The sequence below is a fragment of the Tachypleus tridentatus genome, chromosome 7 (genome assembly GCF_004210375.1).
Source record: "Tachypleus tridentatus isolate NWPU-2018 chromosome 7, ASM421037v1, whole genome shotgun sequence".
Taxonomy (NCBI): domain Eukaryota; kingdom Metazoa; phylum Arthropoda; class Merostomata; order Xiphosura; family Limulidae; genus Tachypleus; species Tachypleus tridentatus.
The window spans coordinates 146,270,717-146,288,481 of record NC_134831.1 but is presented as its reverse complement, the minus strand read 5'-3'; the positions used below and the strand labels follow the sequence as shown (position 1 = coordinate 146,288,481).

Below are 17,765 nucleotides of genomic sequence, written 5' to 3'. Positions count from 1 at the left end.
GCTTATAACAGAAATTGAAAATAAAAATGTCTACTTTTCTACAAAGGTCTGTTAGTTCCTTTCATGTTGTTTGGGGCTTTAACTAATTTTTTAATCTGTATAAGCAGAGCATCGTGTTATTACGTGTACCTTTGCGTAGAAGCGGATCCATTACGAGATGGTGTGTATGTATGTGCTTGTACTTTGAAGATTAGAAAAGAGAAACAACTAATCTATTTATAAATATACATTTATATGTATGAATATGTGTTTACTGTGCTATGTATAATCATAATTAACGGAAGAAAGTATAAACGTATTCTAAAACGACTGGTAAAGATATTAAAACTATTCAAAATAATGTACAGAACAACGTTTCGACTTTCCTAGATCACCTTCAGGTTAACAAAGAGAGTTCGCAATGGACAAAAGTATAAATGTAAAACATTATAAAGAACTTGTTCAGTTAATTTTATGAAGACACAAAGTTGTTTATCAATAGACTCTGGAAGCCAAACACCTCTGAGTCTTTCTTCATACCCTACACTTCTACCAACATCACAGGAACAAGATTCTTAGGATATGCTGCCCTCAACGCTTTTTCAAAGCCGATGACATAAAAGATGCACGTTCCCGTCGCGTGCCCGCTGTGAAGGGCACGTGTTGCGGTGTAAACATCCGCCTCTGAACTGACGCATTTCCGAATCCAATTTCTTTTTTCTTTTTTTTAAGTGCTTGGTTTCTTTTGAATGTTTTACTACTGGGAAACTTATAATCTTTCTATATCGTACACGTAGGGTACTTGTTTTCATAAAAAAACGAAATAAAAAAGGTTTAAAATGCACACAAATCCTTAATAGAACAACATTTACCATCGAGTTAAATGCAATTCCAGTTAGATGATTAACCAACGAAAATAAATGAATGTTAGCGAACAATTCTTAAAATTTTTATCTAAACATTCGTTCTGTTTTATAAGTCCATTAGCATTCCTGGATTAGATTAGAAGGCGCTTCAAATTTCTCCTTGCAATGAATCAAACGATTCAAGTTATAAAACATTCTTAAAAATAGTATTCCTAGTCTGACAAACCTACGTAAACAAACAGCATTTTATTTTATTTTATTTTCAAAGTGCATTTATGCTACTAATGTATTTTAAAGTAAACATATTTTGGACTGTCAATATTGTTCTATCAATTTCCATAAAATATTTTTTTTCTTTTAGAAAAGCCACATAGGGCTATCTACTGTGTCCACCGAGAGGAATCGAACCTCTGATTTTAGCGTTGTAAGTCCATAGACTTACCGCCCTACCAGCGGGAGACATAAAATATTTAATAGAGGAATAACTTTTAAGAAGTCAAATCTATTTGGCCCGGCAAGGACAGGTGGGTTAAAGCGTTCGACTCGTAATCTGAGGGTCGCAGGTTCGAATCCCGTTACACCAAACATGCTCGCCCTTTCAGCCGTGGGGGCGTTATAATGGTACGGTCAATCCTACTAGTCGTTGGTAAAAGAGTAGCCCAAGAGTTGGCTGTCGGTAGTGACGACTAGCTGTTTTCCCTTTGGTCTTATACTGCAAAATTAAAGACGGCTACACAGATAGCCCTTGCGTAGTTTTATGCGAAATTCTAAACAAACCAACTGTATTTATATCCCACTGAGGAGTAAACGATTTTTAAAGTTTTAAAAGTGTTTTATTAAGTTTTAAAATTAGAGGCAATCAATGAAAAGCTAAAAAAGAATCAATAATGGAAGTAAAAACTGCTATAAATTAGTACATTTTGTCAGGTTATTTATCGGCGCCGCAACTCATATTAAACGTTAACTATACTCTCTGTTAATTTTAACAACAAACTTAAAACGAGGTACGGCAATATAATCAACTGGCTGAAACGTATTTCCAATGTAGTTCATCATATAATGTTGGATATTTTATTCTAGAATGTTAATGTTGACACTAAGTTGTCTTAACAATCACACTAATCGCTGAATGAATGAATGACCCCTGACTTCAAACTCGCACTTTTAACCGTAGTTTTAGACACCTTACAGCGTCACCTATAGGTGTTTTTTTTATAAATATGTTTTTCATATGTTTAAGGTATACCAACTAACAAAGCTTTAGATTTTATGGATTTTCTACCACTTATACCTTTGCATATAAGCTTATTTTGTTTCACCCTTTATTTTGATTTCCATCTTTAAATTCGGTGGGAAAAATTCAAATTTTCTTTACGTTATGCTGCTATGCGAAACTATTTTCAGAAAAAATTGCCTTTCCAAGGGGTGATTAATTTACAAATCATATCCATACGTGATGCAGTTATTTCTTGTAGTATGGCTTCTTTTGTTCAGAGCTTGTGCGTAATGCAGTGTAGTTTCACAATTAATCCAAAGGAAATGAATTTATCTGGTTAGAATGTTTTGGGTATTGTAGAATCACTGTAATACTAGGTTCATATGCATCTCAGCTTCACAACAAAGATTTCCTGGAACAAACTGCTCTTTTTATTTTTGTTTCAAAGAACTCTAGGCTAATAATATCAACATTAAAATATTTCAACACGGGATTTTCTCAGCATTTTAGAAGTAGAAAACTAATTATTACACTAAAAAAATAAAGATGAGCTGAGGTGTTTTCCTATGAAATATAGTTTAAAGACATTTCTACTGTGAACCTCAAAAGCAGTTTGTTGGAAAAGGTCATTAGTTTTGTACAATGACATGGTGAGGCCTGATTCCTACTTAGGTCACGTGGCATTGTTCAAGTAAGATTGGTCGTAAATATATTGAAGTGGCTGTGAGGCGGATGTTTGTTATCACGTGACATGACGTTTCTAAACTATCCCTTTAGCCACAATAGTATAAAGTAAAAAAATCTCATCTTTCGCTCCACTGCATACAAAAAATGTTGTTTTAGACTAACCTTTTTTGAAATATTTTTCTCTGTTCCCTATTCATTCTTTTTTATTAAATGATAATTAGGAACACCCAGAAATGAGAATATAGAAGATGGCCGGATGTGCAAGATTTTCGATATTTTGTGTTATCATGTGATTATCAAGTAGGTAGCCATACGATAGCTTCAAAATGATTACAAGAACAAAGATGTGCAGTTCACTGATAAAACACATATCAACCTGTACTGCGTGATAAACAAGAATAGCCGACAGAAAAACAAATTAATATCTAACTATTTTATCCATACTTAAATATGAGAGAAGTGAAAAAGCTGGCTAATACGGCTGTTGTTTCACATAAATGTATAAAGTTTTTGTGGTCAAGAGTAATTATAAAAAAATCCTTCTAAACTGTGTCATACAAATCGTAGTAAAGAAAATATGTTCACGAGCCAAATAAGAAACGCTTCCCATTGGGTTAGCGGCACATTTATAGAGTATGGTAAAAAACAAAGGTTACGTTCCCGCCGTGGACAAATTACAGGCAGCCCTTTGTATAACTTTAGATTAAGGAAACAACAATAGTTACAAGAGTAGAAGTTTAGAAGTCTCAATATTCCTCGACAACTGTAGAGCAACACTAGTACAGCCGTATATTGGGACGATTTAACTGTCATTTTTATAGCACAGCATCCACTGTCCTAAAGTGCTTAGCACATTTGTTTTTGTTATAACGACCCGCGATTCACAAATTCACAGTCTATATGTGATGGTAAAGGCACTTTAGAATGCGTGTAATTGTTTTTGTGCCTGAAACGGTAGGAGCCATATTTATCCATATGCTGCTAAAGATTCAATTCTTTATCTCCTCGTAATGTCAGTAATATAAACATCTAAGACAGTGTAAAAGAAGTAAACTCGTAATTACTTGGAAACCATTAAAGATGTCGCAACCCAACCGCTGCTAGGCCTCTTTCTTATTAACTTATATATTTTTTGTGTTTTTTTTTATAACATAATCTTCGAGGGAGACAGAAACGTTGTACGGTTACCTCATCAGATAGTTGGCTACATGCAGACTGCGCTCTAATTGTCCCATCCTTACTGTTGCACTAGACTGATCAAGGTAGTGACAAGCCAGATTCTGACTCTGAGAAGAGATGAGAAGAGAAGAGACGTTAAATTATTTATACATGTTTCTATTTTTGTATTCTTTATGCTTTAGGCAGGCTGCCAAATGTTGAAAGGCGTCGCATCTGGGTTGGCTGATCCGTCGACAACATCCACTTACTTTTTCAGATAAACCCTCCTGTACAGAGTGCATAGTGTACGTAGGCTGGCACAGCAGCCAGAGAACCCCTATCCAGTCTTTTTGCAGTCATACATCGTTGAACTTAGCGTTGTAAAGTTCAAAAAGCCAGGTTTATATCAGCAGCGAACTAGTGAAGAGCAGAACATCAGGTTTTGTTTTCCAAGGGTCACTGTCAACTTTCTCTTTATCACAAGATTTTGCAACTTGTTAGTCTCTACAGACCGCTTTTCAAATGTTGGACCTTATCACAACTGTAATGAAAATAATTTCTGGCAACCACATGGGCTACATATTTTGGTAACCTGACCTTTATCGACTATCGTTCTTCGCTCTTACTACACCCCCCCTCGCAAAATCACCCACCACTCCGGTCCTTGGAGGTGGGGACTTCAGCCAAGCCAAAGTTTTTAAGAATCAAGACTCCTACTTCGTGAGATCAGTTTCTACTAGAAGTTCAAACGTTGAAATTTGTGCTTGACCATAAGTATAATAAAGATGCCGAGAGCATTTTTGATTCGTCGTCAATATTCTGCACCGGTGGACATTGAAAATACAAATGAATCAAGAGGTAGGAAAATACGTTGTAGTCATACAATATCTAGTTGCAATTAGTCCGATATTTAAAATGTATTTGCACTGATAAACATCAGTTTATCATACTGATAGTTTTTATATGCAAGTAAACTGAATTTTGCAATCGAGATATTTAGTCATGAAATCCGACGAAGTGATTAGTAAAAGTCTGTAAATTGCTAAATTAAACCTGAAACCATTCTAATTTTCAGGTAATGTTTTACAACTGTAATGGAAATAGGTAATGAATACCTTGTTACAACAGCGTGTACCTAAAATTAACATACTTCTATGGGCGTAAACGTTTTGTTGCTGTTTTGCTGGCACGATCACGTATTTGTTGGTCAGCAAATCTATAATAAATGTGTTGTATGTTTATATAATTATCTCGTCAGTGCTGTGCAGACTTGGTTGCCTGTACGCTTTTGAAGTAATACAGGTAATTGCGAAATATATATATTTTTATATAATACGCAAGTGTGATGAAATCAGATGATGATGAGGAACCTACTTTAAGACGGCTTGAATGGATCATGAAGGAAACTTTATTACAAGTTTAAGAAAGTAACATATATAACTCTGCGATGATGACAGAATTTTGTTCATTTGTTACTCCGTTACACGTTCCCCGGTGGGACAGTAGTGAATCTACGAACTTACAACGCTAAAATCCGGAGTTTGATCCCCGTAGTAGACACAGCTGACTGCTTAAAAAAACACAACAACAACCCACCAACTCTGTCAAATTTGTAATAGTGGTTTCTTCATCAGCCATTCAAACCATCAAATTTAATATGTATATATGTGTATTTATATAAATATTTTGGAAATGGTAGTATTTGTCAGTCATGGACTAGAAATGTAATTAAGCTTCGGAGGTTCTTATTACAGTTAGAATGCTGTCTGAGGACACTAAAGTGAATCTTAGCTAATCTGAGTTTCTGAGGAACAACCATCACCGAGAATCAACTGTCCTCCAAATATTTACTATTAATGTGTGTACTACAGTTATCGATCCGTTCTAACAGCGCTGTATCAGTGACAATATAATTATGCTAACACGTCATAATAAGAAAATATCAATGAACTCTTGCAATATTTTACCAGCAAAGGACAGAGACATACAATAAACCTCTGCAAAACTATGACAGACACAATGTCAGAGTTAGCAACAACTTGTAGATCCATAAACTAATCCTTTCCAGCTTGTTCGAGTAATGTTGATGAATCGACTACACTTCGTAGAAAGTTATTTTTATTATATGTTTGTTTGGTATTGAGCACAAAGCTACACAATGGGCTATCTGTGCTTTGCTCACCACGGGTATCGAAATCCGGTTTCTAGCGGTGTGAGTCCGCAAACATCCTGCTGTGCCACGGGGGGGGGGGGGGAGGAGGCTTTTATTATATGATTCGTACGTTGTTGTATATAGGGGGAAAACATGTCACTGAAAAACATCTGTTATTCATAGTCCCCAGAAAAGTTTCTGTTTGAAAGTTCTTGCTGACTATTACCGCTACATATTCTCTCTTCATTATTATCTTATGTTCAAAATTTTAAACAAAGGTTCTTTACCCGTTCGTCCTGAATTAGGCATTTTTTGTTATACATATATAAGCCCGGCATGACCAGGTGGTTAAGGCACTCAACTCGTAATCTGAGGGTCACAGACTCGAATCCCCCTCGCACCAAACATGCTCGCCCTTTCAGCCGTGAGGGTGCTATAAGGTGACCATCAATCCCACTATTCGTTGGTAAAAAGAGTAGCCCAAAACTTCGTGGTGGGTGGTGACGACTAGCTACCTTCCCTCTGGTCTTACACTGCAAAATTAGGGATGGCTAGCGCAGATAGCCTTCGTATAGTTTTGCACAAAATTCAAAAGCAAACAAATCGTTATCACAAAATAATATTATTTCTGAAGTTGTGAGTTAATTGAGACAGAAATGTAAAACCCGTATAACTAACAGTAGCGTTTGTACAATTCTGATAAATATGGTCAAGCACAACTTCATCAGTTAAAATGTATACACATGTTTGATTCCTTCTGATTAAGCACAAAATTTGCACAGTGGGCTATCCACACTAAGCCCGTCAGATGTATCAAGCCCTGAATATTAAGAACCACAAAACTACCGTTGAACCATAGGAGGACATGTATACATGTGCACTTAACGCCAAAACAGTTCACTCTAAGTACAGCCTGTCCTCTTCAGTAACCCAGCTAAAAACCACGTTTCGATATTCGTGGGGAACATAACACAGATATCTCCAAAAGGCAACTTTGTATTTAAGATGAAAAACAGAAAATGAATACAAAACAAGAAAAAATTCGTGCCCTTGTACAGTAAAAAATTCTCATTGATAAATAAATCTCACACTGTATTTTTTTTTACTTTAATACAGTTAAACAACAAATGAATAACTACAGTATCAAGTGTAATCGTAACATGTACTTAAACAGACACATCTAAAAAGTTAATTATGAAAAAGGTAAAAGGAAATTTCAAAATCAAAACCAAAGTACTCTCATTTAATACCTTTAAAGGACTTATGTATATAATATGGTAATATACATAGATAATGAATCACATAGATATGATGTATATGTGGAATCCTATAAGATTGAGAACCAGCAAGTTATTCACCTAACTTATTCTAATTATTCTTACTTATTCTATGTTTATTCATTTTTTCCTTTATCATGTGAGACTAGCGAACGGAAGTTAAGACTGGTTGATGGTGTTTTCTCACTGCTGTGTGGATCTCACTTCTTTAGTATACTCCACAACACAGAACACTTCTTATAGCCAGTACAGTAGCGCTCTCTATTCTTTCTTATTTTAGTGTATATGGCACTTTTGGTGCAGTTGCTAAGGCTTGTTCATGTCATACATATTATAGAAATGCATGTAAAAAAATATGGTAAATATTATCGATTACATTCAAAGCACAAAAACCGTGATACGCTGAACTCGAGTTTTTCGCTTCCGATTTTAAATATCTTCAGAAAAAAAAATCATACTCGAGGAAACAACAGTACAACCGCTAGCCATGCCATGACTCAGCAGTATGAAGGCTTCTAACACTAAAAATTGAGTTTCGACAGACTCAGAGGGCAGAATACAGATAGTGTACCTTTGTGCTTAACAAACAAACAGACCAAAACATAACTGTTTAGTCGTTAACTCATGTGAAAATTCACTTGCTATCCTGGTCGGCTGTCAATAAATTTTGATACTTGTTTATTATATTTATGTTAGACATCTTGTGGTCATGACGAAAGTTTTGGTGAAATAGAAAACTATAATTGCTTTCTTAAAATAACGTATTTGTTATTTACTCATTTTATTGCAATTACACAGTGTCTTAATCATCGAAAGTAATAGAAAAAATAAATTGTTATTCATTGACAAACATATTTTACTTAAACTGGTCAAAGACGCATTGTCGTGGTTGATAAACTAGAAATATTTTTTGATACCTCATTGTTCTCGCAGCTAAGACTTTTCTGCACTCAAAGTTAAATTTGATTTATATATATTTATTTACAACAATCATATCCGCGCCAACTTCTAAGGTTCTAGTAAGTATTAAATAATCAAGTACCTTAACGAGTGTGTCAGTTTTAATTAACGATTTGGATGACAATTAAAAAAACGTGTGACTGAGCAAAATAAACGACTGTGTAGTTTAGTATAAAACTTAATAACTTCATATACTTAGCTTCCAAGAAAATCAAAGCATAATTCATTCTAGTCGAGGCACCAGCGTACTTGAACATAAGAGAAACCTTTCATCATACTATTGAACTCTTAGACAAATTTTTAATGAGGTTTTAGTAATTAAAACGAAAAAAAAACAGCGCCACTCTACAACAGTAATTACATTTAATCCATTCCTGAGCAATTCTAAATTGTGTTCATACTAAAATTAAAACGAATCACGTCATCTTGCTCATGTCAGGCCACACGCGCAAGGCACGTGCCGCCTGCCAACTATCAAATATTTCATTCACCGTTTAATGGTGCTATCAGGGACGGTATTGTATCAAATTTCTTCCAAGTTAAGAGTCATCAAGAACCTTATATAGTCGTATAGTATACTATGTTATAATCTTGTTTTTTTGTTATTTCGTTAATACAGTCTTTGTGGCAGAATCTTCGTTTGAAAAAGTCTTGAGTTATTTATTTTAAGTTCACTTTTTTTAAACCTAAGTGTGGTATTCTAGAAGAATACAGCTTGACCAAATATGTTTTAATTTTAAAATATCTAAACAAACCATATTTGGTTGGAAACTAACTTCAATCTTCGAGTTGAATCTGAAACCAAAAAATACCTTATAGATCTAATCTGAGTCCTGTCTAATTATTTTGGACTTATAATTATTTATTGTTAGGTTAACTTAACATATTAACAGATTATTTCGTCAAATCTTAAACTAATATTCTTCAACTGATAATATTTCAAAAACCTCACTATGCACATTTAAAAATCAGTACAAAAAGACAGTTATAGAAAGGATTTGCTCACCTATTCCAATTTTTTTTGCAATTATGTCAAAACAAAGAAATGCTCAGTACATAAAGCTCAGTTGTTATTGTTGTTTTAAATCTGATGTCAGATCCATAGTTTTTAGAATCGGGCACTGACTGTGCTAGTTCTATAGCATAAAAAAACCAGTTCTATATTGCGGGATTCAAAGCTCCTATCCCTCATAATTCACAAAAACCCTAATGTACAATTTAAGCTCCTTCGTTTTCCGCAATTACTTCTACAACTGTATCAAGGGGAGTGGAGTGGGGTAGAATGCTCAAAAGAAAAAAAAACACTCGGTTGTATTTGCGTATGTGTGAAAAGTTTGGTCCTGCTAGCTAGTGAGTGAGAGTATGAAAATGACTTCAAATATGGCGCTTCTAGGATTCAGAAGGAATCAGGAACAAAAAACAGATGCCAAAATCGAATTGAGCGACTCTGAAAACTTATTCATAAACTCCCCTCATATACCTGGCTACTTACCACGCGTAGTTTAGCCCACTCCTTCGTGGTAGGGGTCCACACCATATGAATAAGGATACTTCCTAGGCTACCCCAAGGCCCGGCATGGCCAGGAAGGTTAAGGCGTTCGACTCGTAATCTGAGGTTCGCGGGTTAAAATCCCCATCGCATCAAACATGCTCGCACTTTCAGCTTTGTGGGCGTTATAATGTTATGGTTAATCCCACTATTCGTTATTCCAAGAGTTGGCGGTGGGTGGTGATGACTAGCTGCCTTCCCTTCAGTCTTACACTATTAAATTAGGGACGGCTGGCGCAGATAGCCCTCGTGTAGCTTTGCGCGAAATTTAAAAAAACAAACAAGGCTACCCTTCGCTTGCCTGCCAAGTCTGGCTTTGCTAGCTCTAAAGATATGAGAGGAGTTCGTGGACAAACAAACTAATAAATAAATCTACACACCGCATTAATTAATATAGATAGAATAAAAATATTGTAGTATCCAACTTGTACATGCCGATTATTTCTTGCTAGTAATGGAGTGATTAGTAATACGATAGAATAACTATTTCATATGTCACCTATGGCAACACAGAAATGAACTACTGCATTTCCTTCAAATGTGATGTAAATTTCTGGAATCTTTATAACATTTCCTCTTGTTCGTTTCGAAAAATAAGTTACATGAGTATAATATTGTTCGTGGAATACAGCAGACTTTTTGAAACTGACGCTGAAATCATTTGTAAAACACGAAGTTGCACTTACTACGCATACATGAATAAATGTTGACAATTATAAACTGTACTTACAGACAATAAACAATATAAACACGAAGACCTAAACTTTATAACCACTTAATTACGTTGACAATGATCAAGATTCTAAGTTGACTAATTTTTGCCCTCCAGTGGCACAGCGGTATGAAACCGGGTTCAATACCCGTGGTGGGCAAAGCAGAGATAACCTGTTGTGTAGTTTTGTGCTTAATTCTAAACAAACAAACAAATTAAGTTTTATTTTCAAAATGTATATATTTCACATCATTACAACTTATATGAGTTCCACGACACTGGCTTGAGACGCGTAACTAACAGTAACATTATTTGCTTTCGATAAGAACAGTTTTACAACCATAAGAAAACTACGTGAAGGAAGTACTTTTCCAGCTAAGAAAACTATAATTTTAATACTTCCCTGTGAATAATACAATTTAAAGTGTTGTATTTTGTACTTATGATAAAACTATTTAGGCTACCTACCGCCGTCACTCATTTTGAACTTATGACCAGAGGGAAAGCAGCTAGTTAGTAGCACCCTACTAATCACCATCCATGATAAGATAGAGACTGCCACTCTTATAACACATCCACAACTTAAAGTACGAATAATACTTTCTAGTTATTAAATTCAGAGTTCTACCATAGGGTTAACCTGTGCCCGAAACATAATGTAGCACAATTGTAAGTAGTGCTAGCTTTGAAACATTAGGAATCTGTTTGCATGTTGAACACAAACATAACAGAATTGGTCGCGAATTATAGGTAAAACCATCTTCACCGAAAGGTGCATATTAAAAACGTGTTACATTTTGGTTCATATTACTTCCACAAGGATTTTCTATGAAACTAAAGGAGTTGATTTTTCCGTTTCCAGTTGTGCCATTTACCGGATAATTTAGCAACTGAATATTAATGTAGTTGTTTTATTTTACCATAATATGTTCTTTCAATGTCACATCAATGAAATTTAAACATAAAATAGTCACGTGACTCAACTACTGGTGATAAGCCCACCGAAGGGGCTGCTACGAGTGTATTTTCTATCAGTATTAATCATTTTTGCTGATTATGGTTTGCAATATAAACCAAATGAGTGGAAATATAAATACTTATACATTAACGAGAAAAATATTTAGATACCACGTAATAAAAAAGAAAAGATAATTTTGGTGTTATTTACCGAGTTTTTAAATTGAATATATTATATGTGAAAACCATAATGGATTTTTGTAGTCATGGTATTATTTTCGTTACACTTAAATATGACTTATGGTTGGCGAAAAATAAAGCTCATTACGTAAATAAAAACTAATAGTACCGTATAATTAAGCTCTTCATCTTTACTTTAAACTTGATGTTACATGTAATGAAACTATTTTGAATAATATGTATAAGTGACCTACAAAACCATATTTTCACACAACTTTTTATGGAAGCATGATTAATGAGTATTATCTTACTAATGTAATGGAGTTGACTGTTTATTTTTGTTAAGCTCATAGCTACACAATGGGGTGGTTGTAATCTGCCCATCGTGAGTGTCGAAACGTGATTTTTATCTTTTACCCCTTAGACTTGCCGCTGAAACATCGGAGAGGGGGGGGAATAGTGGAATTGGTTTCATATCAAAGAAGTTCCTCGATTATTCTCAGTTACTTCTATAGCTACCTTCAAAGTGGGGGTTTGTATCCGAAAAGAAACCGCATTGGAAGTCCCTTCTGGGATACATGAACACATGTATAAAGTTTGATCCCGTCAGGTTGTGAGTGAGGGGGGGATATGAACACGGTCTCAAATATAGCGCCGAAGGGGTCTCGTGGAGGGTACGAACACAAAATCCAAAGTCAAATTGGTATTAAAGGATGAAAACTTATTTCCAGACCCCACACCTGGCGTCAGCGACCCTCTGGGAAGATTTTTGCTCCCCCCTGGTAGGTGGCTACTCCGTATGGATAAAACTTCCTCGTGGGACACAAACATTCCGCCTGCCAAATTTGGTCCTGTTTGCTTCAATACTGTAGGAAAAGTTTGCGCAAAACTAAATAAACTTTCAAAGTGAATTAGTACAGGATCATCTGTAGAAGTTAACGTCACACAGTTTACTCATTAAAATCACAATTATGCTTTATCATCTATTCTTGAAGTTAACATCTAGCATGTTGAGTAATCATGAGTGTTTCACACTGAAGTTAATAAATTAATCTACAATCTATTTATTTTTAAGATGGCGTCATAGATAGTGCTGCATCAATTGTGGTTCTTTGTTTGTTTGAAGTTAACCACAAAGCTACACAATGGGTTATCTGTGCTGTGTCCACCACGGGTATCGAGAATCGAGACCCAGTTTCTAACGTTGTAAGCCCACAGACATGTCACTAGGGGTGAATGCATTAATAGATTATACACGAGAAAGCGTTTGTTGTGTTAACGGATATTGTTAATTTATTTGTTTAGAAATAAGTATTTTATCATTTAGCAAAATATGAAATTTATCATGGAATAATGCTGTTCTCAAATCTATTTAATTTACATTATAAGGTAAGAACCGATAAATAAGTACAAGTTACAAGGAACTTATGATTCTTATTTAGGGTCAGTACACATGTAGAATGTTAATTGTGAAATGTTAGCATATTAATTCCCAATGGCCTTCGCACGGATCAGAGGTAAGTTTACAGACTTGGAAATCTAGGACTCGATTCCCTGCGATGGACAGAGCGCAGATAACCATTGTATGGCTTTGCGTTAAAATAAACGGTCAGTACTTGGTATGACACAAAATAAAATAAAAATAAAAATCCAGGGATAGAACGAACATCATAAATAATTAATTATGTTAGTGAAGCTTACCAGATTTAACATCATAAATAATTAACTATGTTAGTGAAGTTTACCAGACTTAATTAAAGTCAAAATAAATATGCAAATTTGTTAATTTCGACCCCTTTATTGTTTTAATCTATTAAAATCCGTAACTATTTGTTTGCAGTGAACAGTATGGTCCGCTCTATTTTTTCTAATGGCAAAATTTATTGTTTGCTCTTTTTAAATACGCAATTTATCACATCTATCACTTATTTTAAACTTTCTACATAAGTGAAACAGTAAAATAATTTATCGAGTATAACAAATTAAGACCGGTAATAGATGAAGTGTAACTAGGCGTTGCTTGCGTTCTAATAATATTTATTTTTATGTCAGTGTTCGGGCTTAAAGAATGGTGGCCTGCGGTTGGGTTCAAATTTTAACAATTTTCTTTTTCTCCTACAGAGAACAGCCCAGAAAGAAGTGTCTCTACCGCAGAAGACAACTTCTACACGTATATCACAGAGCTGTCGTCCCCCGTGAAGCCCGCCAGCCCAAAGTCTCCTGCCTGCCTCTCCCGCCTCTCAGACTATTTTGTAGCTCTTCCCTTGATGGCTTACTTCGGGGATGAGCAGAAAGAGCCACTAAGTTTAACCGTGGAGCGAAGCTCTCCTGCACACCACCTCGAACAGAATGATGCTAAAGTCACAGGGGGCGAACCTATACAGAAGGAAGTTCTTCAGAACCGTCAAATGGTCTCAGAAATGTCAACTTGTGATAGCCATTGTTGCCCCGACTGCGGTAAGGTGTACAGCACTAGTAGCAATTTAGCCCGCCACAGACAGACCCATCGCAATGTTGCTGACAAAAAATCTCGAAAGTGTCCACATTGTCAAAAAGTGTACGTGTCCATGCCGGCGTTCAGCATGCACGTGCGCACGCACAGCCAGGGCTGTCAGTGTCCGTACTGCGGTAAATGCTTTAGTCGACCATGGTTACTGCAGGGCCATATCCGAACACACACTGGAGAAAAGCCCTTCGCATGCCCAGTCTGTAACAAAGCATTTGCCGATAAGTCCAATCTGAGAGCCCACATCCAAACCCACTCCACCAACAAACCCTTTATATGCCAGCGATGTGGTAAAGCCTTTGCTCTCAAGAGTTATTTGTACAAGCACGAGGAGTCTTCGTGCATGCGACTGAATAAACCTAGATCTAGTGGTCGAGGAGAGAACAGAACTTCTTATCAGCATGTCTTGAAAAGTGAGCAACCTCCCAGCGCCTTTAACAAACAGATGTCTACACAGTTTCTGAAAATCTAGGTTTAAGATGCCAAAGCAAAGAGTAGCGCCATGAACGGAAATTAAAACAAAATACATGATGAAAAACATCTTCAATCACAAAAAAACTGATATAAAACCTCATTCAAATCTTTACGCATTGATATTTTGGTGTGAATAACAATTTATTATAGTATTTTGATATTTTTTGCGCTTACAAACTTAGACCGTATGTGAAATTATATAGCTAGTATCAGTTAAGTTACAAAGAAACACAGTTTACGTAGTCGACTGGAGCTCTAGCAAAGACATATGCAAAGTAGAGTGATTTTTACTCATTATATTTTTGATGAAACACAACCTTAGCTATTTTCACAGTTAATAAAAACAGCTTGATTTTTACCATATGGGAAATAAATATTTTAGTTTGTCGACAGAGGATTTGATATACTAAATATATTATGCACATATAGTTTCAAATATCACTAAGCTACAGAAACATTAAAATTCATTCCAAAAATCATTTCAGTGTGAATAGTTTTCAGTTCTCAAAAATAATAAAAAACAACACACACACTAGATTGCAAGCCAACATTCCTGAAAATTTTAACACGTTGGCTACATTATTATTGTCATTTAAAACTTAAATCGCGTAGTATCAGTTTTATACAATGAAACCACATCTTTTGCTTTCAGTCTTCATTGGTACCCCAGTTTTATTGGGAAGATGCTCTTGCTTGAGAGAAGGCATTAAGATTTTAAGTAGTTATAAAATATTGTGTATCCACAGACTTTTGGTGAGTTATGTTTTCTAAATGAAGTATCACCCATTTCAAAGTCGGTAAAGGAGATTGCTGTTAATTTGGAATGGATAAATCACTCATTCTTCTGTGCAGGAGTTTTGAGTATAGTGATATGAAAATTACATCGTATTAACAGGTTTGTTCATCTCTACTTACTAAGGACCAACGATTTTTTTTTTAGGTTCGTGTGAAATATTTTGTGTGTTTTTACGAATTTTATAAAATAACAAGCATTATATATATGAGCTAGATCGTGTGAATGCTAGGTTGCTTAGTGTCTGAGATCTATATTCTATAGCGGACGTTTATTCTAGTTGTAACAGTTTCATAATGTATGGTATACACCATTATGGATTTCACAAATATATTTTGATAGCGTGTGTGTGTCAAAAGCATTTTGTATTTGGAAACTATTTTGTTAAATATTGTATGGATTTTGAAATATTTCACTAATTCCATTTTTACAAGATAGTATTTTTTTATAACATAACGAATAATGATGTTGTTTACTGACTATCTAATCGTATAAATACTTGGTCATCTTCTCAGAATAAAAGTGTCATATAAAGCCTATGTAACTTCTTAAAATACGCATGAGTTATAAGAAAGGGTGTTTAGAGCAGGAACACACCTTTGATATCACTATTCATAACCTTCTGATACTGTAAAAATATTATATGACTAAACATTTAAAGAATTATATGAGAATCTAGTTTTAATGTATTTAAAAATAGCAGCCACAAAGCATTGGATTTTAGACATCTCCACTACTTATTGCATATTTATTTAACTCAAAATTCTAAAAATAAAAATAAATGGGCACTTTGCTGAGGTAAAAATGTTTCGTGTAACCGCGAGTGAAAGCTTTATTTATTATACCGTATTTATTTTTTAACTGAAAGATACTTTATCATTTTTTAATAAACAAATAGTTAAGCTTATATTTAAATATATTCTGATGATTCTTCTTTTATCGGTTTCACGAAATCTGTATAGTGTAAATTAATTATCGAAATGTGATAGATGAAAATACATTAGATAGTTTTAACAGTGCACACACACAAAAGAAATATATTTAAATATAATAAAACTAGATAATTCTCAAATCTTTTTAAATGTATATATGTCTAAAATACAATAAATTATTTATTAATATATTCTTCTAATACAAATCTTAAATAATAAGTGTAATGTAACAAGAATCAGTAATAACATTAAGATTTGGAGTATTAAATATATATATACCAAAACTAACCTTACACCAGTTTCTTTCATTTAATAAAATAAAAAATTATAACGCAGCAATTACTCAATAGCTACATTCATCGACGTATTACTACGTCAAATGGCTGAAATGATTCTGTCAGTTAAACAAGGACCAGCTATATAAAATTATAGTGACGTTTAAGTGAGTTAGTGTTTTGGACATCCATTAAAAATCTGGTAACATATACTTAGTAGTCAATGTAAATGCGGAATGAATTTCACGCTTTTAACAGAATGATGTACTGTATATAGAAGAGTTTGTGTTTTTGTAACTCTTGTGTGCATTCAGCCTTTCACTAAGGCAGCTACTGAAATGTATTTTACAAACTGACGTGAGTTTATAGCCTGCGTAGTTCGTAGTTTTTTTTCTAGTCTGATATATTTATTTATTTATTCTTTGTGTTTATTTATTCATGTTTTGTTTTGCTTAAAATGGACTCGTGTAGCAAGTTAGGATGGAAATTTAAAATATGCTTTCGGTAAGAATTTACCATAAACATATTGGTTATTATGTTTTTTCTGAATATTATCTAATGTCTAACCAGCATACATTTGTTTTATGTAAGAACCTTAAACGATTCTTTTGGATCCTTGGATGGCAAAAGACATCATCATTGCACATCTTTGTATTTTTCCATTTATAAAAATACAATAAAAAAGTTTCATGTGAATACTTATATTTGTTTACGAACTTCATCTCATCGTGAGCAAATTACACTACCCATACTTTTAGTGTTAATACATTAGAGTATCATATATTTTAATATTTTTTATATCTTTCTTTTATTCAAAGAAATGTTCAGGACAGATGCGGTAATACACAGCTAAATAAATATGTGGCTAAATTTTAGCGCTTTTTAACGCGCCAAAATCTTTATAAAAAACAACTGTTCCTCAAGAATCCGGCACAAAGTAAACGGTTTATCGTAAAATGATACCCATGAAAGGTTACTTCTCCCTATTCCAATGTTAATGTCAGTCTGTTTGTCTTACTATTAAAAACGAAGGTATGGTCTAGGCAAATCTTAGTAACACGAAGACCTTTTTAATTTAACATTTTTTTGCGG

At 34.4% G+C, this 17,765-nt stretch overlaps 1 protein-coding gene and 1 long non-coding RNA gene across 3 annotated transcripts in view; one reads left to right on the top strand and one right to left on the bottom strand.

The window, feature by feature from the left end:
- The window catches only part of LOC143256845 (uncharacterized), a 54,061-nt gene that overhangs the window by 16,453 nt on the left and 19,843 nt on the right, over positions 1-17,765 (bottom strand). The window lies entirely within an intron of this gene.
- LOC143256840 (uncharacterized) lies at positions 4,182-17,375 on the top strand. Its single transcript, XM_076514586.1, has 2 exons — positions 4,182-4,764; positions 13,815-17,375. The coding sequence occupies exons 1-2, from the start codon at positions 4,692-4,694 to the stop codon at positions 14,669-14,671; spliced, it is 930 nt and encodes a 309-aa protein (XP_076370701.1). The 5' UTR covers positions 4,182-4,691; the 3' UTR covers positions 14,672-17,375.

Coding starts and splice junctions, on each gene's coding strand:
- LOC143256840 (XM_076514586.1), top strand. CDS start 4,692: ATGCCGAGAGCATTTTTGATTCGTCGTCAATATTCTGCACCGGTGGAC. Junction 4,765..13,814: donor AAATACAAATGAATCAAGAG/GTAGGAAAATAC, acceptor TTTCTCCTACAG/AGAACAGCCCAGAAAGAAGT.